Source organism: Lepisma saccharinum, chromosome 6, assembly GCF_977018435.1.
Source record: "Lepisma saccharinum chromosome 6, izLepSacc3.1, whole genome shotgun sequence".
Taxonomy (NCBI): domain Eukaryota; kingdom Metazoa; phylum Arthropoda; class Insecta; order Zygentoma; family Lepismatidae; genus Lepisma; species Lepisma saccharinum.
This window is the reverse complement of record NC_139234.1, coordinates 2,056,984-2,081,646: the sequence shown is the minus strand read 5'-3', so window position 1 is coordinate 2,081,646 and position 24,663 is coordinate 2,056,984. Positions and strand designations below refer to the sequence as shown.

Sequence of the window (24,663 nt, the reverse complement as noted above, 5' to 3'; positions counted from 1 at the left end):
AGCGAACCGAGGAAGAAAAATTTTCAATCCAAATTTTGCATATTTAAAACAGCATTGATTTAATAGGGCGCAAAACATTTCATGGGATGCCATGGCATTCTATTTTGAAATTTCTCTCATTCAGATTGTTCGGTGCCCAGGGAAAAATCTCGCCACTCCCTCGTTATGGCTATGAACTTGACAAGACTGAGAAGTGATATTGCGAGCGAAGCGAGGAAGAATATTTTACAATATGTATTCTTATTTGTTTAAAATTTGAAGTCGAGGGGGCAATTGCCCATCTGTGGACCCCTGCAGGCGCTCTTGGCCGTCTGGAAGAAATAATGCAAGAAGACGTGAAAACTAATTCCATCTTGAGTATCCTTTTGTCCTGCTACTCTTAGGTTCTGCTAGGCTTGCTTAGTTTTAATTCAATGTTTTCTCCCCTAGAATTGATTTCCGTCCAAGATTGGGATCACGCAATGCCCCTCGCTGCCCCTTGTGGTTGCACCACTGCACCCTTTTCCCACATAGTTGCTATGAACATTCATCGGCTTGAAAATACTTCACTTTCTCCTATAATATCATTAATAACAGCGACAAGATTCCTCTACACCAAAATTTCTAGGTGAAAGTATAACAATGTAGGGGCATGGAAAGTCTGGAAGTGCGGGGGGGGGGGGAGGATGGCCACACCTCCTCCCCCCTTCGAAAACGAATGTCAACCTAAATGTACATATTTCACACGTATAATTTGATTTCAGACATAGTAATTTACTTGAATTATTGTATAGTGGGGGGGACGACGCAGGAATGTGATAATTTCAAATTCAAGTGGTGTTTTTAAGTGTGCAGCACTATTATCGGGCTAATGTGCCCCATGGAAAAATACCTTGCTTGTCCCTTCGTGGAAAATATCTGCGAACGTCCGTGATTAAGGCGGGTAACTGGCCCCCGTGCGCCCGCCTATGGATGTTATTTAGGCGTTCTGGGTAAGAGATGGTATGAGCTTTTCCACACAATCACGAATATGAAATGAAATGTTTGTCTTATTCAGATTATATTATTTAAAAAAATCATTTTGCAGATAGATCTATTATTGCAGTTGATTTGAAAATGGTGATGTCTCGTTTGAAAGGCATTATTCTGAAAATCGCGGCCCGGTGGTTGATTGATGCATTGATGGATGAAAGAATGATTAAAAATCAGCGAACGTGAAGCCTTGCAACTATCGATTGAAATCTCGAATCGGAACGTATGGTGAAATCGATCTACTATGGTTCGATAACCGATATCCCAACCTGCTTGTCCTGTTGTGTGTGTTTTACCTTCGCGTACTTTCGTGATGCAGAAGATTAAGTAAAAAATAATATTTAACCGGAAAATCTTATAAAACAACAATGAGTACTATTTTAGAAAAAATAGCAGCCATTGAGGCTGAGGTGAGTTAAATTAAGGAAGCTTTTATTTTCTCAGGAAGGGTTAAGAATGGCATCGCAATTCATTGAACACACGGCACACGTTACAATATTAGATAAATTAACGTGTTACATATAACAGACATTTGCTGGCAAAGTTACTTCAAGTAATCTTTGGAATCCTAAACCCAATTGCAGAACAGCTTCAAGATATATACTGTTCCCAAAGTTCCACTCTTGATACAGCTGTTGGCAATTGTCCGTGCTGACGCAGTAATAATTTTCTATTGCGACCATGACTATGAATGATAATTACATTGAATTGATGAAGGAACAGACGGGTAATGGTTCCAAATGTTTTATGATTTTTGCAAGTTTTATAGAACTAATAGGAAGACTTGTAGAATACTGGAAATGGTTGGGGTAGTATGTTTGAAGCTTCGAAAAAGGAATAAGCGCAATTTAGAGTTTCACCAAGTAGTGTTTTTTTTTGTTTTTTTTTTTTAGAAAACATGATGCAAGATCGCCATTCAGTGTTACATTCTTCTTTTACAGTCTTCTTGGATGTGGGAGGCTCAAAGGGATTTGTGATAGCGATTATATATCATGCGATCAGCTGTTGATAGCATTGTAGTGACATTATGTTAATGCTAAGAGCCCTAAACCTGACCAACCCAATTCAACACAATGTAATTTAATGTTAGAGTCCCAAACCTGACCCACCTAACATAACCACTTAGGTATTTAGGGACTGTAATTGTAAGAGCACAAAACAACACAATAACCCCGTCTAGTTGGCTGCACTTTTTGACACTCCGAGCAGTGCAGGTGTATCCAGTGTCATAGTGGTGCAAGGAAATTACGTTCAACCAACTAGATGGAAAGCGGTGTTCCAGTTCAGAAGATTCAACAAATGCCTGTCTGTTGCTTTGAACGGTCATTTGATTAGTTAGCACACATCACGTGACCATACACCATACATACATTGGTCCAGAAGGTTGTGCAGACACCAAATACACTACTTGACTCCAAATCAATGAACTAAACGACTCTGTGTTGCACCATGCAACCAACTAGATGCTTCGGTGCAAAGAGAGTCAAAAAGTGCAGCGAACTAGATGGAGCTACTAGCTCATCATGCAGTAACAGGTCTGAAGTAGAAACCCCTTTCAATCGCCACAAACAATTCTCCAGAAAACATTTAGTAAGTAATCGCTATGACAATTAAGGATGTGTGTATAGACATGAATAGAAATAGAACCATGCTAAAAATGTGTGTGAACAATTATTAGTCCTGAATTAGAGTCTAAACTTGACCCGGAACTCGGAAGGGTACACCCATTCCTGGACTAGAAACCTTCAGTGGTAAAGTTGTTGACCACTCAACATCCTTAGCCTCAGAGACTTGAGTAATTATTTTGTGAATAGTGAACTTGGTAAATTTCTCGTATCGGACAAACGGCTGAAATTTGCTAGTTCATTTAATTTGAATATTCGTACTTACGTATTCTGCATTGAGAAACATTGCTGAAGGTGGCATTTCGCTTATTTCACGGAAATAAGCTCTATTTGCGACATATCGAGTAAGTTTCCTTTGTTTCTTTTTGCCTTCGGTAACACGCAAAATGGCGGTCACAGTTTCACTACCGTACTCGGCATGCAGTGTTTCCACCCCACTGCACCCAAAAATACCTACGTAGCCCCACAAACCATTGACGCATAGCCCCACGAACCATTTCCGGTAAGGTTAGGTTAGGTAGGGTCACTATAGGTTACAATAGTGAAAAATTGGTTTCGAAAAAATATGCGTAGCCCCACACACTATTCTCGCATAGCCCCACGAACCATTGACACATAGCCTCACGAACCATTGACACATAGCCCCACAAACCATTTGCGGTAAGGTTAGGTTAGATGGGGTCACGTATAGGTTACAATAGTTAAAAATTGGTTTCGAAAAAAATATGCGTAGCCCCACACACCATTCTCGCATAGCCCCACGAACCATTTACGGAAACGTACCATCTTCAGTTACAAAAACACATGTTTGGAAACACTGACCGGGATTACGTCATCACGCACAGGTACATGCACCTGGAAGTAAATGGATGCAAGAGCTTTCGTGCAAGGTCACACATTTATATCGAAAAAATAGATGATTTACCGGCAAAATTCAATGAACGATGCAAGAAAACACTTCCCCGAACTTCCACAAGTCTAAAGAAACTGCATTCGGTAAGTAATTTCTCCTGTAAATTTGAAGAAATCCGTTTGTCCGATACGAGAAATTTACCGTGAACTTAAGCAAGTTGTATTTCTTTTGTGTAGTTTCTCAACAATTTGGTAAACTTTTTTTTTTTCGGGAGGTGTTGGAATGGTAAAGGTTGGTAGCATAAGCTTCTTTCCAGAGGGCAGGCACACGCAATAGGATATTTAGTATAATTAGAACTTTCCACTCTCAAAAATGGCAACCGGGGATTATTTTGGAGGGTGCTGTAACACCATCTGCCCACCCTCTATGTACACCAGTGCAATAACATGCAAGATTCTTGTGAATGCAATTTACTGAATATCTAAGGGCCTCATAAATATTTGAAAGTTTTCATAGGCTCTTAACTTCATCATGTTTTAATAAAAGCAGAAGATTGAAAAATTCAAGTAAGTTTATCAGTTTATCAGACTAAGTTGAAATTGGAAACAGAAAGTGAAGAGAAGAAAATAAATATCAACCCATTTAGAATCCTGCTAATTCAGACACCTTCAGTTAAGGATTCTGTCTTAAGTCTTGCTTTTCTTTCAGATGGCCCGCACCCAGAAGAATAAGGCAACAGCAGGGCATCTGGGTTTATTGAAAGCTCGTCTTGCCAAACTCCGAAGGGAACTTATCACCCCAAAAGGTGGTGGGGGTGCAACGGGTGAGGGGTTTGATGTTGCAAAGACTGGAGATGCAAGAATAGGTTTTGTTGGTAAGTTACCGGAGTATATAGAATGTGTTGCATTTCTGCCATGTGTAGGGATATGAGGTTTTCATGTTTAGCAACTAACAATCAAAAGGTAACAATGTAGTATGGGCAGAGTATATTTCTTCATTTTTACAGAAGAAACTACTTATTGAGATGAGTTTCTGTAGCATTTTTAAAGTTCGTGGAAGTGTTTTGTTTCGTCGTGGAATCTATTTGACCAGGAATTCATGTGTTTTTCAAGAAAAATATCTCTCCGATACACAATAGACGTTGCTTTCATTTGCTTTCTCTACGTGTACCGGGTGTTGCGTACGTTTGATGATGTAACTCCCTGTCAGTGTTTCCAACCACTCCATTGTTTTGGAACAAGATGACTTGTCCAGGATGTGTCTTTAGGTTGTTGGAGGGTGTTGAAGATGGTTTGTGGGGCTACCTGTGCATTTAACTATGCATGCACAGGTAGCCCCACAAACAATTTCCGGTAAGGTTAGTTTAGGCAAGCATAGTTAAAATAAAAAAAAATTAAAAAATCCATGCATAATGTACAATTTGCACATGTGACAAACACGAAAGTAGGTATTTTTTGGTGAAGAATGTTGGAAACACTGCATATCCACTGATGAGACACAACGCGACTCAAGCTGAGCCTGCCATATTGTGTGTTACGCAAGCGAAAAGAGAAAGAACAATAATTACTGTTAATGTGAAAAATTTAAATTATTTTCGTGAAAAAATAAAAATGCAACCTTCAAGAATCTTTTGCAATGCAGAATACGTAAGTACGAATGTTAAAAATGCGGAAATAAACGAGTGAGAGGTGTTGTGTCCATACTACATTGTTGCCCAATCAACATATAGATGGGTTATTGCATGCCAAAGTATCACAGTACATAGTTCACCGTAATGGGTGTAATATAGATATGAAATTCAAACCTCAAAATGCTCTAAATTTTGGAATTATGGAGGGGAGAAGTTTATGTTTTGGCCAGTGCCTTATGAACTTCAACTGGTCTTAACTCGCTTACTATTGCAGTTAGAGATGTGCTTTGTGGGATTCGAATCATTGTGCAATGTGCCCCCACCAGGTATTAAACCTGGGACCCTTTGATTACATGGCAACAATGTTACCATTGCACCATCAGGGATGGAGCCGGCCCCTGATGCAGAGTGGTTAGCACATAGAGCTACAACGCCAGGAGTCCCAGGTTCGAATCCTGGCATGGATGTTTATGAGTGTCCATTCATCAATTTCATCATAGCCTATCTCATCACTCATCCCCATCTTCACAATTAGCCAAAGGTGGCACAAAAGCAAAGTAAAATAAAGCAATTCAATCAATCAAAACACCATCAGGGGGGACCCCAAGTTGAGTTTTTACCTTGCATTGTTGACACATGACAACAGCTATGCTTTAAATATTTAATTTTGTCAAAAATTCAGAATGTGGAATGTGAGTAGAAATATTCTTTTTGGATATTCCATTGTTTGCATACATATTTCTCTACATTTTTCTACATACTAATGAACATATAAGTCAATGCTACATGAAAATTTTCAAAAAACTAATTAATTTAAGTAATTAAATCTTTCTTTATTTGTCCCCAAATACAGGATTTCCGTCTGTCGGAAAGTCCACCCTGCTGAGTAATCTTGCTGGTGTGTACTCAGAAGTTGCAGCTTATGAATTCACCACCCTAACAACTGTTCCTGGATGCATCAAGTACAAGGGAGCAAAGATTCAGGTAGGCCATTATCTTCTGAAGCAAAAGATTCAACAAGTTCAATATCCTGTTGCCAAAGTTTTGTTTCTTGTGTATAGATGTATAACTTTTGAAAGAGATAAATGCAAAATGTGCCAAAATGTTGAGTGATAAAAACTGTCAAATTCTATGCAATTGTCAACGTTACCACAGCGTTAATTTTATGAAGTTTGATTTGCTTACATACCATTGCAGCATCCCTTTTGATATACTTAATGAAGTGTTATTATATATGAAGTGGACACTTGGAACTTTGTTACATTGGCATAAAGGTATCAGGTACAAGGTGTGTTAAAAAAAAGACCGAATTGAGTGCACTATGCGCAAACTACTTGGTGGAATCAAATAAACACAGTTGTGCCATCTAGCCGCATCTTTGTGAAGTACATTGCAACAAGGCCCAGAGTTCAGTGCAAGCCATTCACGCGCGCAAGCAACACGTGTCAGAGTCTGCAGCGGTCACTGGGACTTTTGTGGCTGTGAAAAACGAAAGATTTGCAGGAGCAACGTGTGTGCGTTAAATTTTGTTTCAAGCTTGGTAAAAGTGCCACAGCGAGATGTTCACAATGCTTCGGGAAGCCTTCGGTGATGAAGCAATGAGCCAATCACAGTGTTGTGACTGGTACACTCGATTCAAAACTATTAGAACTTCGATGGACGAAGATCCTCGAAGTGGGAGACCATCCACGTCAACAGATGATGTTCACAACATTTTTCGATTGGCAAGGAATAGTTCATTACGAATGACAAACAGTCAACAAGGAACTGTATGTGGAGGTTATCAAGAGGTTAAGACGTGCAGTGATGCGGAAAAGGCCTGAGCTTTGGCGGAACCAAAACTGGATGCTACACCATGACAACGTGCGGGTTCACACAACTCTACTTGTGACTGAATGTTTGGCCAAAAGACGATGACGGTGATTCCTCAGCCTCCATTTGGCTCCGGCAGACTTTTTCCTCTTTCCAAAATTGATATCGACATTGAAAGGTCGTCGGTTTGATACAATTGATGACATCAAACAAAAATGTCCGAGGGACCTAAAGAGCATTCCGGAAGAAACGTTCCAGGAGGCGTTTCAAAGTTGGAAGAAACGTTGGGAACGGTGTGTGGCCAGCCAAGGACAGTACTTTGAAGGGGACAAACATGAATAAGATGTACATGTTCAGGTAAAGTTGCTATTCCAACAATCCGGTCTTTTTTTGAACACACCTTGTATTAGGAAAAACTAGAGGCACAAATATTTTGTTTTTGACGGAAACACAAAATGTGAGATACCCCACTGGAATGTTCATTTTTCATGTTTTTGAAAGGTTCGAGTTCATTTTTCTGACATGTTTTTACACAAAATGATGCTATCAGAAGTGCACAATAAACTCTTAAACATGAAATTTAATGTTTATATACCAACGCGCCACTTTCTGAAGTCTGAATTATACTGTGAGTTATGCAAGTCATGGGAAATTGATTAATTCTGCTGTAAATATTTGATAAGCAAAAATGGACTCCTTTATGCAGGAATAATCTTAATACTGTGATAACTATATAAATATACTCTTAGAACGGTAATGTTTATTTTGTCTAATAAGTGTAGTTTTTAAATCATAGTTAGGTTTATTTATTTTAACACCAAAATGCCATTTTATATACCTTTGATTCCGAAATGTGCATAGTTTTTTAATCGTAATCTTGATCTTTCAGTCACCATAAATATGCGGCCCTAGAAATAACAAATCACAATTGAAAGTAGAATTAATCTTTTGAGGCATTATATCCATGTGCGAACAGCTCAACTATGTGAGCGACGGTATTGATTTACAACACTGTCTTTCAGCTGCTGGACTTGCCTGGCATCATAGAAGGAGCCAAGGATGGAAAGGGCAGAGGTCGGCAGGTGATAGCAGTCGCTCGAACGTGCAGCCTTATATTCATCGTCCTGGATGTTCTAAAACCTCTTCAGCACAAGAAGCTGATCGAGCACGAATTGGAAGGCTTCGGTCTTCGTCTGAACAAGTCTCCACCAAATATTGGGTTCCGCAAGAAGGACAAGGGTGGAATTAATCTTCAAACATTGGTATCCTTACCTTTTGTTTTATGTGAACATTGGAGAGCATAGTGGTTCTGATCCTATTTTAAATTACACGTTCAGTCTCAGTTAGCCTACCTGAGAATAAGTGTACAGTCACGGACACTGCCGGCTTGTAACGATTCCATTGAAAGTCAATGTATTCATTACAAGCCGGCAGTGTTCGTGATTGTACCTAAAACAAATTTTTATGAGCATTGGAGGGACATTTATTATTTTTATTTGTTGTACACATTTGCAAAGCACATATTTGAAAACCCCTCATCTCTGAAGAGGGTTTACGTTGTAAACAGGTTCCATTCTCTGACGGTTAACATTTTTGTAAGGATTTGGCATTCTGTGTGGATGCTCTATGGAAGTTTTCAGACTGAAGCTACAAGGGACACGTGTCACCTCAGAAATAAATGCAATATTTTCTTGTTAAATGACATGAAAAGCTGCATTTGTTACCTTCGTGTCACTTGGACTGGACTGCCGTGGTGGTTTGCATCATGTTGCATGTGTCTGTTGGTTGTGCATGTGCAGTACATGGTTGTATTTCTTGTTTTGTGTGAAATCCCCATGTTGCATGTCAGTTTCTTCTCGGTTCAGTCTAAAAGCTTCCATGGAAACCTCTGACCTCCACAATTTCCACAACTTAGATGTCAGTATGTGTGATATGTCCGTTCCAAGTACACCTTAACATCAGGTTGCCTGTAGATGTAGGATAACTAGTGCCATCTCTCTGCAATTAATGGAACTATTTCAGACTGAATTAGCTGCTGGAATAGCTTACTCTCGCACAGTCTAGTAAATTAGTATTATACTCTGTCCCAGGCATCTCTGGAACAAGCAAACAAAAACAAGTCTGTGCAAGTAGTGACACGAAACAGCTCCACCAATAAACACGAGAGGGAATGGGATTGTGCGGAGGGGGAAACGACTGCAGTTACCAGCCTTCGCAGCAACGTGTACTGCTTCGCTCTGCCCACTTGATACCCCCCCCCCCCCATTCACTGCTGGTATGCGCAACCTTGCTCCAGAGCTAAGGTGGGACAGAGTATAATCCTGTTTATATTTGCAACTTTCTCGTTCTGTAAAGTACGGTAGAATGGAAATTTTGGAGATTAGCAACAGCTTGGAAATAATCTTGCAGGAAGTAACTTTATACCTTCAAGTATAATGCAGTGACACACACTATTGCAATATTTACTGCAGAAAATGTAGAAAAATATCCAGTGAACAAAATTGTATTGTCTACAAATCATTAATTATGTTACATGATCACTTCTGTTTTGGGGGATTTTTTAAAATTTATATTTGTGTATTTCAAAGGTTTTAAGAGCCTATAGATGGTGTGTTCTTTGCCCTAAAATAAATTTAAATAGTAACAAGTATGTAATTTCTTGCAAAGCAAAAAAACAAATGAATAACATGGATAATACATTTAGTTATCGAAGAGCAGGAGAGTCGTTAGGAGAAGGGGTGTGGAAAAACACTGAAAATTATTTAATTCAACACACTTTTCCTTCCTGAAATGATTATTTGTGCATTACTTGAATGAGAAATGCCATTTCCAAGAGATTTTCAACTCTTAATGATTCAAAAATTTCTTCGTTTGGGATGGTATTTTTTCGTATCCCATTACTGAAAATTTCAGGATCCTTCACACCCCTAGATGAGCTAAGTAAGTAATTTCTTTATTTTTTAAAAGTGTTAGTCACCATTCTACTTTATTATTAATATTTGTCTGAACAGGAATGTGAATTGAGGAACAGGTATGTGTTGTTTTACGCAGGTACCCCAATCTGAGTTAGATGTGGACATTGTGAAGTCTGTTCTGGCTGAGTACCGCATCCATAATGCTGATATCTCATTGAGATACGATGCAACCAGCGATGATCTAATAGATGTGATAGAAGGGAACCGGATTTATATTCCTTGCATATATTTGCTGAATAAAATTGGTAAGTAAACCAGTTTTCGTTATAAGGTTAGGTGGTACCAAATATGCTGTGCACATACAGTCATTCATTCTGAATTTTACTGTCAATTTTTTTTCAGAATGATGAAAAGATCAATGTATTTTAGCTGAAAACAGCTAGGCATTTTCCCTACGTGATTATGGTATTAACTTTTTATACTTTTAACCTATTTGTCATTTTGAACCATGCTTTAACCTATTGTAAGTAATTTAAACCATGATTTCACCTATTTTAAGCCATTCAACAACATTTTATCATATTTTAAGACATTTAAAGGACATTTTCACCTCTTTTTTTTTTAAGTCCTTCAACCATATGAGTGTGACCCATCATGGTGAGGACAATGTGGGAGATACTTTGAAATACTAGCCAGCACTATGCATATTACAGAGATAGCCTTGTAAAAATCAAGATGAGAACAAGAAAAAGGCAGGCCTTGGAAAACTGAGACAAGATTAATGCTTAGTGTCCAAGGTTCTTGGTCATGTGAGACTTTGGTATTCTATTTGAAACATTTACCTAAACCAAAATTACACTAGACTCTCGCTAATCCGGCCAACATCCGGCCTGAATGAATTATTGTGTTCAACAGCTTGTGCGTGATAAAGCATGCCGCCGTCGCGTACCATCATTGCGACAACTAAAAATTCGTGACATGTTTCATAGTGAGTGATACTACTGTATATGTACACACTGAACGACTAAATTTTCTATGTAAATGAATGTACAGTGTCTTTGGATTTAATAAAGTACAGCCTGTATAGTCCCTGTGTTTAAACTACATACTAGTACGTAATTTCCAACCCTCTCAATAATCCGGCACCCATATGTGCAAGGAATGGCCGGATTATACGGCGCACGCTTTTAGAAGGAACATGAGTTCGGCCAATACCCAGCCAGTCCTACTGCGCTGTTGCCAAACTAACTGCTAGCGCAAGGGACGGACAGAAAATTTGCGATGTGTCCATTATTTTGATAATGCATGCACAGTATACGTATATGAGTACAGTGAAATAATATAGTGAATATTTCTACACAGGATTATAATATCATATCACTGTAGCATATACGAGAAACCCATACCTGACAGAAGCTTGAAGGAACTGCCAGGTCGTCATCACCGCTCTCGTCGTCTTCCTCGGTCTCCGTGTCACTGATTTCACTCATTTCCGAATCACTCTCCTGGAGGTTAATGATTAGATTTTGCACGCTTGGAGCCTGTACTACTGGTGCTAGGTTTTGAGAGTGACATTATTTAAAATAAAAAGAACACACGAAACACCACTATTGCACGAAAGGGCTGTATTTAATCTTTTCACAAACTGTTCTTTGTGGCGCACAAGTGAACGATAAGCGAATAATGTTACACCGGCCTTGATACGAAAACGCTGAACTCAAACTGACACAGACTTTCAATGTTCGAGAACGCCCAGAACAATGAAGGGTCATTGTTTATATCGAGGCGAATTTAACAACCACAGTTTTCCCTAGACACAACAACTCAGCTGCGTCAACACGGTGGCAACGAAAAAAACAGGCGGAAGAAAATGATAGGTGATGTTTCCATTGTTTCTTCAAGGAACGATAACTCCGGCTGTAGGCGACGGAAATTCATGGGACTTGGACAGTCAGGTTAAAAATGTATTTCCCCATCTTATGATGAACCTTAATGTGGCGAATTTTATGAAAACTTGTTGCGCGCAAGAAAAATACAGAACACAGCTTTTAACTTCCATGCCGCAGTCTCCTAACTGTACAACGTTGCACTCCTGCCATTGGCTGATCGCCACGCACACCCTCTGTGTGGCCCCGCCCGATATTGCTTCTAAAAGCGTGCGTCGTTTAGCGAGCGTCTAGTATACTTTACTGTAGGACTTCTTCAGACACCAAGTTGATACGTACCTCATATCTTACAGACAAATCATATATTTTGTTTATAGTAATTTTACAAAGTTAAGTAATTAGTGGCAGTTGTGAGCCTGTGTGGTTACATATATTCAGGGTAAATTTCTATTTCATTTTAAGGATTTGTTTGTTAAACAAAACCTTGTTTGTCATAATGGCCTCTATATGCCATGAAAGTTCTTTCTGTGACATATTGTATATGCTATATATTTTGAGGCGAGACCAAGACAGATGTTTACAGTTCAGCAGGCCCTGGTCCTCAAAGGGCTGTTGCACCACTGAATGTAGTATATTCTAATCTTGACTACTTTTATTTTACAGGAGTATGTCGTATTGTTGCTTATACATGACATTTTTAAACCTTTTTTCCCCTAGATCAGATTAGCATAGAAGAACTTGACATAATATACAAGATACCTCACTGCGTACCAATCTCTGCACATCACAAGTGGAACTTTGATGATCTGTTGGAAAAGATGTGGGAATATCTGAAACTTGTAAGGATGTAAGTATACCTCTAGTGATACACAGACTTATTTGAATTTTAAAATCCTGAATAGTAGGATTCATTAGTACTTGATTAGCATCATCCAATATAGCTTGCGTCTTCTGTTTTACCCACTGGTATTGAATTATGTCTGAAACCTCTATCCAGTGAGATGGTATTACTACAAAAATGAAGGCATTTGACCTTTGAAATGAATTGATAACAAAAATGGAGAAGAGCATTGCAGAAATATGAAAATACTTTCATAACAGTGTTTCACCATGTTTACTGCAGAATACCACTAATATTAAGGAGATGAATTGAGCTTCTTTCAAGAAAATTTATACTCCCAGACTGTGTGACTAATCAAGATTAGACAACCTGAGGAGAGGGGATACTTCAAAACATACAAAACCCTTTTTTGGGTGTAAAAAACACACAGTAAGAGAAAGTGAATGTCTTTATTTTATCGTATGATTGATTATAATTGGATGTGAAAGACAATGCCAGACAAATACCAGTCATGGCTCCTTTGGCATAATATTGCCTTTTATGTAGATTTCTTCTTTGAGCTTATCAGTGGTTGTCGAATTGTTGATGTACAACTTACCTTTCACATAGCTCAAAGCAAATAAGCCAGCAGCACTGATCACATGATCTTATGTTTTTTCTGTTGGGTGCTTATGCAGACCGAAATAATCAGATATTTGGTGAAATTTGGTTTTCACAGAACACATATTACCATAAAAAGTTTTCTTGAAACATCCTTGGTGTTCCACTATGTTTTGTTCCATGTCTAATTTGTCAAGGCCTACACCTAACAGTGTGTTGACATCTGGAAACCAATCCTTATACTAATGTTAAGAGGACTGCAGTAAATGTAATTTAGTAAATGTTTTTTTGACATTGTTTCAGTGGCAACTTAATTACTAAAAACAAGTGCGAGTACTAAATTTGTCCATGAAGCAGATTGTGTTTTTTCTCTTCAGGTGTGTGACATAATGTTTTCCATGATTATTATTTGGTATATTAATTTCAGTGACCATCGTGGATAGAGAGAGTACAGGAAAACCTCGTTAATACGAAGTTGAAGGGACCAAAAAATGTCAACTTCGAATTAAACGACTTCGAGTTATCCAAACTTTTCAAGATGGCGCCTGTTTTCAGGTGTAAATAAAGTAGAGTATAAATTACCCCCACAAAGGATGTTTTATACTTGGTGGCAGCTCAAAAAATAAGCTTTATATGTACTATATAATAATATTGTACGTTTTAAAGAAAGTGTAAAAAATGTTACACAAAATGAGAACACGGAGCTTAAGACTGTTAACACAATATTTATCCTACCTAGTTATACAACCGGTTATGCACAGGATGCATGTCGTGGCAAAAAGTCTTATAAAAAACGGTATTTTCTTTTAATTGTGCAAAGTAGTTGCTCTTCTACGAAATTCTTACAATTTTAGTTCATAAAACCCGTTTGCACGGAGACTTACGGAAAGGAAAACAATCTCGTTTATTGCAAGAAGTGAAACTCGGAAGAATCTTGACAGTAGTCACACTGGCGCGAGCAAGAGACGGGAGATAATCGGACAGAATGAATATTGGATTTTATGTGCGTTCCGTTACAGCATTAACTGGTAAGAGTAGATTCTCTTGGGATAGAACACAACCTTTCCCTGGCACAAAACAAAACAAAAAAATCGGGGCTGTAAATTTCGTTCTGGTTCGGCTGTCTAAAACAACATCGTAAAAAAAGTCACGTATTCTTTGCTTCAGTTAACTTCATATTCGCCCCCCCCCCCCCTTTTGCAGTGATCAGTTCTAACTCTTCCTCAACTTGCATTGTAATCCGCTCTGAAAAAGTAAACACACAACTTGCGATCTGTTTGCACCGAATGTGTATCCTAGGACACATTAAACAGCACTCGATAATCACTCTGGTTTGGATCCCAGTTTAAACTGTATATTTAGTCCCGCTTAGCTCATCAGCATAAAATGAACTAAAAACAAGCTTTACGAAACTTGCGTATTTTCAGATTAATCGACAATTTATTGTAGGTTTCAGGAGTATTCTGGAGGTCAAACACTCGCTCCGCCAAAACTTTTCCTCTCATATTCCTACAATGAGCATTGCGGTTTTTTGTTGTTATTGTTGTTTTTTTTAACTCTGAAGAAAAGCGGGGATTATATGGCTTTGCGAGATTCAAAACAATGAAGCTTATTCCTTCGCACTGGATGAGTCATTGCAGTTATCGGCAAGCGAGAGCTTTCCAGACGCTAGACTAAACACTGGCGCCAGCTGCAGCGTGAACACAATGAGACGGGCTGGAAGTTAGAGCAGCAGGTGGCAGAAGGGAAATCATCGGCATTTTAAAGATAACGCAGTTTTGTTGAAGACCGAACTTTTATCAGCAGTGTGAAAAAAAAAATGATCCTTGCATTACCTTTTACCATGCAACAGACAATAATACGGGCAATATTTCCTATCCAGACAGCTGCATTCAAACAAGAAAGAGAGACATGAATTCTGCAATTATCACATTACCATGCACACCAGTGGCGGATAATGAGCTGTTGTAGAAGAAGGAAGGGGGTCACTTTTCGTTTACTTATCATGCAGTTTTTGTTCGTTTTAAAGAAGGTATTCAGAACTGTTTGCTTTTTTTTTAGAGGCCAAAGGAAAGGAGCCCGTGTGCGCACACGAGCAAAAAAATTGTGGCCGAAACACCCCCCGTTTGCTGATAGATAAAGGGGAGAAGTCACTCAGACAACAAAACACTGTTTTGGCAAATTTTATGACCGGCACAGTTGGGAAACGTATGAAGCGGGAAACTGGAGTTGCAACATAGGTAAGATCGACGTCAACTTTTGCGGGAAACCTAGATGACAACGCATTAAGCGGGTTGACGATCTTTAGTTGGCCTATGCGGCTTTGATTATCTGTAACAGTTCCCTTTTTTTTTATGAAGTTCTACAGGGCTCAAAGAACATGCTTTTAATGAAAGTGGTTACCGGAAGTTGTCGGCTACCGGGCCAAAAGTTGCTCGCTCACGGGAAATTGCTGTATCTCGAGCTCAGAGCCAGGCAGATGGGTGAGACTTCCAGGTGCCACGCATCTTGTATTTTGGAACATTCGTGCGATCTTATCTCGCATTTCTCATCTAGCACTGGTGAATATTTCCAAGGTGGCGCATTCAGCTGGGAAAGAGCTTGACCTCCCATGCACAGACAAAGAATGTCAATGTCCAGCGGGCATTTCGGGCTGCTTCCCTCGAGTTGTCAGCAGCTCTTAGGACAAGGAAACATGTCAAGGTCAAGTTAAAAATAACGTCCAAGCTCTCTCCACATTCGATCTTCTCGTGTCGACTTACGCATAGGCAGGTGTCTACTTCGAATTAAGCTCGGAAGGGTCTTGTAAACAACTTCGTATTAAAAATTATCCGTATTTCGATTTATCCGTACTGAAATACATTATAAATCCTATCTTATCGGCTGGGGAATGGGAAGAACTTCGGATTAAAGGGTACTTCGTATTAACCAATATCGTATTAACGAGGTTTTCCTGTACTTGGTTTGTATTTATTAAATTTTCTGTTCTCCAGGTCCTCTGTTTGGAATGTGTAGAAAAGACAGTTAAAAAAATCACATTTCGTATAAATAAGAAAGATTATGTATGCAGTGAAACCTCGATTTTTACCTTTTTTAGGGGACCAAGTGATAAAACTTAAAATGCAGGAAAATGTAAAATTGAGGAAAATTTCATAACATTTTGCTATGTTGAGACCATCAAGAATGAATTTATAATGCGGGAAAATGTAAAATCCGGGAACAGAAAATGTTGGTTCCACTGTATATTTTAAACCATCTCATAAAATATGCACTAAGATTAGCATTCATTATCACCATCACCAGTGAATAAAATATATACAGCAAAGCTAAATGATAAAGTACAAAATTCCATTGTTTTCTGACCCTCAAAACAACCTTTTTATGTGCCCAGAAACAAATTATTAATGCAAATTGCTTCATAAGTTATTTGTTTTGGTGTGCGTTACGTGAGCCGGGCATTCAAATTTTCTGAGAACTTTTTTTTTTTCCTGAACAGATATACTAAGCCTAAGGGACAGCTTCCAGACTATGATGCACCAGTTGTCTTACACTCTGATAAGCGGTTAGTGGAGGACTTTTGCAATAAATTGCATCGATCTATTGCAAAAGAATTCAAATAGTAAGTATGAGAATTTTATATGCTAATTATTGTACTTTATTTTGAGTAGTGTGTAGTTCTGGTTTAATAATGGAATGTACCTTTTTGTTGTTGTACTTGCAATTCTTTTCTTTAACCAACCTCTGGGGTGGAGTGGTTAGCATAACATGCTATGATACCAGGGACTCTGGGTTCAAATACCAGCCAGGGCATGGGAGTTTTCCTTCAAAAAATTCATCCTCATCTTCGAAATTAGCTATAAGTGGCAGAAAAGTGAAGTAAAATAAACCATTCAATCAAACTAAACCTTTAACCTTTAGCTACTGGCAGTCTTGTTTATTCATTTATGTACATATGAAGGAATGATGCAAAACAATACAATACAATTATTTTTAGTTGTTTTTATTTTTTCTTGCGATGCGAGAAGCAGCAGCAGTGGTTTGTTCCTACACTCATGCCAAGTTGCATTGAAAATAGGCAGATACTTGTTGGGGACAAAAGTAACAACGTATATGAAAAGCAACATAGGCATCTTACAGAATATATTGCTAGAAAATCAGTTCTAGCATCGGCCTTATGGATGCTGGATGCATCAAATTTGCAGGTAAACCTACAGAAAAAGGTAAAAGATTGAGGACATGTAATTCACATCCCCAAATTTTGGAGGGGAAAGAACAAAACAAAAAAAAGCAATTTTCAGGTGATTTTAAAAACTGGGGGTTTTCCGCTGGACCTCTAATTGTTGCGCAAAAAAAAAAAAAAAAAAAAAAAAAAAAAAAAAAAAAAAGTAAAATTGCTCACTGTGCTTTGCACCATGCCATGAAGGCGTATAGGGGGGGTGAGGAGTTGGGTCCCATACTTTCTTGATCACGGCCGATCAGCACCATGCCCCTGGCTGCCTTTAACCCTCAAGAGTTTCCTCCAGGTACCCACTTTATACAATGCTGGGTGTGTGCCAGAGCCACTTGAACAGGTGGAAAAAATCCTGGTTCTCCCCCACAGAATATTGAACCCAGGACTCTCGCATGGTAGTCAGAGGATTGCACACTGCAAGTTTGTTTTTTTAATTTTCTAATTTTTGTCTTTATTACATGTGTATTTGTTAAAGATAGTAACAATAAATATATTATGTTCTCATTCTGGTATGTCATACCTTCATATCAATGTTGTTCTTGAAGGTTCGCATACCTACTTTTTGTAGATGCAAAATAATTCAATTATTTTTAGTGGTTTTTAATTTTCCTTGCAAAGTTACACTAAACACATCATCACATGGCTATTCACTCTACACTTATGGAATGTAGAAATGGACCACTGCTACATTTCACGTTAACTTTGGTCTATTGTGGTGGCCAGAGAGAGGGTGCCAAATATGAAATTTTGCATCAAATTTAGATATTTTCTTCTTCTTTTAAACTTTCATTATTGGGAGGTGAAATGTATGAATTTTACATCTGATAAAAGGTCTGTTACGAAAAAAAATTATCCCTCTACTCATATTAGTTCTCTTTCTACAATTTTTTTTGGTACAACGTTTGAACGTTTATCATAACGTTCAGTATGTTATTGGGTATTCCTATGTTTGCAATCTTTATGATTAGTCACAAAAATAAAAATGTGAATTACATGAAGTATACAAAAAAACTTTTAATTTTCATATAATGTTTTCAGTTATTGAAAAAAGTAAAGAACAAAAAAAAGCAATTTTGGAGTTTTTATTGTAAAACTTCAGTGTTTCTAGTGAGAAGGATGTGCCTGCGTGCACTTGAAACTTTCAATCAGAGATTCAGCTCCAAATTTTGGTACTTGTCTTTTAGGTACACCATGGATGAAAATCCACTCTCCAAGCTGATCGCATACCCCTGGGGGTACACATACCACAGTTTGAGAACCACTGATCTAAACCATTATAAATTATTAGTTTTCCTTGTATTTTCGCAGAACAATTACACAAAATTCATTGATTTCTTTGATGGATCTTGTTCACAAGACTAAGGAAAAGTAAAATCGGAATAGCCAAGAAACCTGGATGGAACTATTTTACACCAGTGTAAAATTCTAGCTTCTGTCAGGTAGTGTATATATCCCTCTCGTTTTAAGTCCACTTAAACACACACAGAAAGACTAATTGGGACTGGGCCTACAGTTTGAAGTGGTATCCGAACCACTATGTGCCTCCACCGGGTATCGAACCCAGGACCTCTTGATTGCAACAACGTTACCAGTACGCCGTCGGGGAGGTCTTTACCCCTCTCATTTGGCTCTTTGTAAAATAAACTGTACTCCCCTCCCTCCCTTGTGAACTTTGTATTTTTTAAAATAAGTCATGTAGAAGTAATGTTAAATCTATAAAACACTATAGTTTTTATGGATATGTTTATAAATGACGTAATCTTTTTTCCAGTGCCCTTGTGTGGGGATCTTCCGTGAAGCACCAGCCTCAGAAAGTTGGGAAAGACCATTTGCTTGCTGACGAAGATGTTGTCCAGATCGTGAAGAAGGTGTGAAGATGGGAAGGCATCATATTTCCTGACTACTGTGTAGCCACAAAAACAAAATCATGTCTTGATACCATAATAATCTGTCTTTGAAATGTATGGTTTTTTTTTGCCATTTTGAGAAACACCCTGTTAGCAGCATGCATGAAAATACATTGTATGGTTGAAAAGATATACGTACTACTTTATTTTCATCCTATATGTATTGAGTAGGAGAGAGAACACTGTTGCCTTAGTGCCAAAGGTAGACTATGGTATGTGGGGGAACAACTTTCACCTAATAATTTCCATGCTTTCTGTCCTGTAAAAGAGTGCCTTGCAAAGCGGTAATATCACTCCCAAGAGGAAGTCCAAAATGCATTTGACTGGAATGTGTCAAAGAAGGCTTAGCAAAACTGGTGTCATGCTACAAGTATTTAAACTTGATGATTACTAAGAAAAGTAGCTTTTGCACAGTACCTTCAAATAAATGCAACATTAGCCCCAAATGTTCCATACTGCTTCCACTACCTCATATACACAGGTACATATGGGAGGTTCTTGAGTAAAACTTAATAACCCACAAAAGTATGGAACTGAGAAAAATGCCACCCATTGCATTGTACTTTTACCTAGCTATTTGGGTTAATTAATGGCTACTGAATGGACTTTGTTCAGTAATGTGTGAGCAACAGAAGACTGCAGTAAGTGAACCCAATGTTATCTCACATTTGAATGTAGCGAGGGATATTAAGTTTTACTCTCAAGCTGCTCACTTATTACTTCTCTCTTGTAGAAGGTACAACTTTCCATCCAGCATGTGGTAAAGGTCAAAAAGAAAGAAAGAACATAGCCGTGATATTTTAAACAGACAATATAATCTGCACAGAAAAAAGTGCAAAGTTACATTACATTTGATATCAATGGAATTCCAACATGGTGGCACTTAGTGATGATCATTTCTCACCTTACTCAATAAACAAAGTCTTGTTAAGATTTTCAAAATGTATAACAAATACAAAAAAATCCTATGAAAGAAATATCAAGCAATGCAAAGCTTTAACTGAAAGCTTTCTTGTGAGATTCAGGTATAGAGTAGCCCAGGTGGTGCAGGAACCAGAGTGAGGCATTGATTATGTTATCAATTTCCACAGGCACCTGGGATAGTGGATGACAGTCATCATACAATATCAATCTGCAAAATAATTAAAATTCTGTGATTTTACAACTTTCTGTAACAAAAATTACTATACACCTAAACTAAAACCAAGTTCTGTTTCTATAAAATTTGTTTTTCAAGAACTTTTTTTTATACCAATAAAATTTACTGATATTCTGTTGATTTAGTTAAGTTGTTCCATGAAGAATCTGAATTATTGTCACCTCCTTAATGTATGTAGCTAAGTGACTGCAATGGGTTATGCTGCATAAATATACCAAGATTTTTGATTTAAAATCTTCATAATTTTGCATAAGATACCTATTTCATTAGAAAATCTATTTGTCCTCGCAAGACTGTTGCCAAAGTAATGAAAATTATTCAACTCCCGATAAAAATCTACTAATAGATCAGTACAGTTAATTTTTCATATTTTTCAAATGAAATTTAGGGTTTATTTAATAATGCAACCCCTTCCAAGGTCTGAATAATCCTGCTCGTTATGGAAATTTGATTATGCTGTAATTATTTGAGAAGCAAATATGGACTCCTTTACATAGGAATAAACTTAATAATCTGATAACTATATAAATGTACTATTAGAAGTGAAATGTTAATTTTGTGTAATAAGTATAGTTTATTTACCATTTTAACACCGGAATGGCATTTCATATACCACCTTTGATCCCGAAGAATGCTAAGTTTTAGTACTGAAATCTTGATCTTTTATTCCCCATAAATATGTGGCTCTACTGATCAGTAGTCTAGGCAATGAATCACCAAATCAACAGGCAAATGTATTTCACAAAACATGAATTTGGGTTTTATTTATACAAGTGAGTTCTAACCATGTTTGTGCTATGAAATAATAATAATAACAAACTACATTAATACTCACTTGGTTTTGACACCTTTTCGTCGCAGAGCATGATAGTAGGAAATCCCCTGACTGGGTGGAACACGGAGATCGTTCTTGCCTACAGCCACAAGAGTAGGAGCTTTGACCTTGTCGACATTGTAAAGCGGAGATTTCTTCATCATCTCCTGCAGCATGTCCAAATTGGAATACTCGACTTTTTCATATGACGAACCCATCTCGACTGCACACCTGTAAGAATATGTACTCATTATAACTTCACCTAATTATATTCGAGATATTTACATATAAAAAACAGTCTCAGTGGTCGAGTGAGTTTAGTGGTTGAAATTCAACTTCACCACAAAAGTTATCAGGTTATTACTTACGTGGAATTTTGAATTTTTGTATTTCCACGTTGCACAATTTAATGGTTAAATCCTATTAATTTCGAAGACTGTCTTCATTCACTAAGGGTACGGCATCTGGAGCAGAGATAGTACTGCGTCATTGCTTTGTTTGTTCCCGGCATGGGTATTCTTCGTTCCCTTCATCAATTTAATATCATCACTCGTTCTCGCCATGAACAAAGAAGAGTGGCATAAAAGCAACACTAAATAATAATAATGATATAAAAGCACATACAAATATGAAAAACAAATGCCCTGTTAGTTTCATCAATACTGCTAACCAGGGTTCTTCTCGTATTTGTAGCTTGCATAGTAGAATTTTTCTTTTAATTTATGGTCATTACAAGCAAGTAAACTATGTAAAAGGAAAATGATAACTAGCAATCTCAATTATTATTATTGTTCACATTTCAGATATTTTTGCGAAAACTTGCATTTTCAGTTCAGCACAATTACTACCATAAAATTGGTATTCAATATCAGGTTCAAGCTCATGTTACTAAATCAAATTTACTGACTTTTCCCCCAGGTATTTTCAAATAATTTTCCATAATGTTTACACTTACATTTACTCTATTTACAGCATATTTTTTGAGTGGAAACATGAAACCTATGGCTTAATTTGCAAGGAACACCATATTTTAAAGATAGCTCTTTTCTTATGAACACCTTGGAGCTCAATGTTCCCTTTGAAAATCTGCATAACTGCCTGTCCAATATTACAAAATTATAAATTATTTGCTACATTTTATTTTGAAAGTGCCTTCTCATGTTCTAGTTTCCCACAACTTTTTATGCTGACACTACCAAGATATACAACATTGATAAGATTTTAGACTAGAGGACAAATAATGTTTTTAGTAAAGCTTTGCTTCTTAAGTCCTTGTATCAATGCCCCCTCCCCCCAGAAAAAATCATATTCTGTTTGTATGAAGTCATGCAACATATATTCTGTCATAATTTTCTTATGAACAAGAAACAGTCTCATAGATAGATATGTTTAATAATGTTACAAAATGTTGTATTTTAGGTTAGAACTGTAATTGAAGAAACACAATAAACAATTCAATGAGCATATCCACTATGTTGCCATTAGTCACCGGACACCCCTCAAAAAGTGCTCGGGATCATCTGTACACGTCATACAACCAATAAAAGGCGTTACCGGTTGAGAATACACTCATACCAGCTACAGCAGTCAATATGGACAGACGCGCGAATTGAATGAGGTGGAAAGAGGGATGATCATTGGAGCCCACAGGTTTGGGCATTTGACCCGTGAGATTTCCAACAAATTTCAGATACCCCGGTCGACAGTGAGTGATGTTATCGTGAAGTGGAAGCAAGAGGGTCATGACATGCCGACCCAGACCCAGTAAACCGAAAATATTAACAGATCGTGACCGTCGATGCTTGAAACGTGTGGTGAAGTCAAACCGGCAGGCGTCGTTACAGATGGTGGCACAGGAGTTTTGATTGGCTTCCAGTAGTGCTGCAAGTGATCGTACTGTCCGCCAGGAGATTGTCGCACTTGGTTTTCATGGTCGCGCAGCAGTTCACAAGCCGCATATCACAGCCCGCAATGCGACCCGTCGGTTACAGTGGTGCAAGGAACGCCGCCACTGGACTCTCGAACAATGGAAATCTGTCCTATGGAGTGATGAATCGCACTACCAGATGTGGTGGTCTGATGGACGTGTGTGGGTGTGCTGTATGCCCGGTGAACACTGTTTACAGGACTGTATCGTACACACAGTGAAATTCGGCGGAGGTGGCATCATAGTGTTTCCTCCTTCCCTTATTTTATTACTGGGATGTAAGTAAGAAAAGGTAGTAGCGAGAGGTTGTGTAACAAGGCTCAGACCTTTATAATTTCGGAGTGACGCCTCCGTCCTCCAGGTACATACCTGCACTCTGTCTTCCTCGATGTTTACAATCCAAAACTGATCTCGAAATTTTCTTCCGATCTTCTCAGATCGGTTCGGTTGCTTCGCTATACAAATTCCAATACCTGTCAATTCATATCCGTCTGTCAGGCTGGTACCTTTCCACGGACGAGGCAAGTAATGGAATTTGTAAGGTCTGCATTCCAAACTGACGAGAACATCCTGTCTCCGTAATGTTTCGTTTTCCAGTACACCTTCTAATTTTTACCTACAAGTCAACAATAGTGTGGTCCTGCTTTTCGTGGTTTGGTCTTGGCCCTCTTGTTTTAGTTTGGGGAAACATGAATGCCAATGCATACCAAAAAGTTCTGGACAATTCTGTGCTACCGATATTGTGGGAACAATTTGGTATTGGCCCATATCTGTTTCAGCACGACAAAGCTCCGTGTCATACGGCAGGCATTATCAACACATGGTTCGAGGACATGGGTGTGCAAAAACTTGTTTGGCCAGCCCAAAGTCCAGATATCAACCCCATTGAACACCTTTGGGACAAGTTGGAGCGCCGCTTGAGAGCCAGGCCATGCTGCCCAAAAAACACCACTGAGCTGTTTGCCGCTTTACCGGAGGAATGGGGCAAGATTCCCGTCGACACGTATCACAAATTGGTGGAAAGTATTCCTCGAAAGGTTGCGGACGTCATTGCGGCGAAAGGTGGTCCTACACGATACTGATGTGGTGCTGCGATCGGATTAACGTACTGGTATGGGGTGTCCGGTGACGAATGGCAACATAGTGTAGATTCATTAAAAGGAGTTGGCTAGAAACTTTTGGAAAAGTTGTATGAAGCTACTTACCAATCAGGTATATCACTAATAGTAAACATTGTTGCGATATCCACGACGGGATTTCTTGTCACCACAGCCTTGTAAAAATCCTGCAAAGAGAATTGAATAAGTAGTGCTAAAAAAAACAATTTCAATTTATATTTATTATTCACAGCACACTGATTTCTTATAACATGTTGTACAAACTTCTTGTTTGCACCATTAGACCCAATGAAGTTGGAAAAATGCACCCATGTATAAATACAATGCAACCCTG

The 24,663-nt window shown here is 38.3% G+C and overlaps 2 protein-coding genes across 2 annotated transcripts in view; one reads left to right on the top strand and one right to left on the bottom strand.

Annotated features, from left to right (window-relative positions):
* The first annotated feature begins 1,267 nt into the window (after positions 1-1,267).
* 128up (GTP-binding protein 128up) lies at positions 1,268-19,455 on the top strand. Its single transcript, XM_083124493.1, has 8 exons — positions 1,268-1,421; positions 4,198-4,363; positions 5,973-6,103; positions 7,954-8,193; positions 9,983-10,151; positions 12,450-12,579; positions 16,670-16,792; positions 19,176-19,455. The coding sequence occupies exons 1-8, from the start codon at positions 1,380-1,382 to the stop codon at positions 19,276-19,278; spliced, it is 1,104 nt and encodes a 367-aa protein (XP_082980619.1). The 5' UTR covers positions 1,268-1,379; the 3' UTR covers positions 19,279-19,455.
* A 652-nt stretch (positions 19,456-20,107) lies between these two features.
* LOC145988500 (acylamino-acid-releasing enzyme-like) overlaps positions 20,108-24,663 on the bottom strand; it is a 32,071-nt gene continuing 27,515 nt past the window's right edge. Inside the window, exons 11-13 of the mRNA XM_083123364.1 lie at positions 24,417-24,496; positions 21,306-21,515; positions 20,108-20,443 (exon numbers count right to left, since the gene is read on the bottom strand). Of these exons, the coding sequence (XP_082979490.1) occupies positions 20,308-20,443; positions 21,306-21,515; positions 24,417-24,496 (426 nt within the window). The 3' untranslated portion in view covers positions 20,108-20,307. The remainder of the gene's footprint in view (positions 20,444-21,305; positions 21,516-24,416; positions 24,497-24,663) is intronic.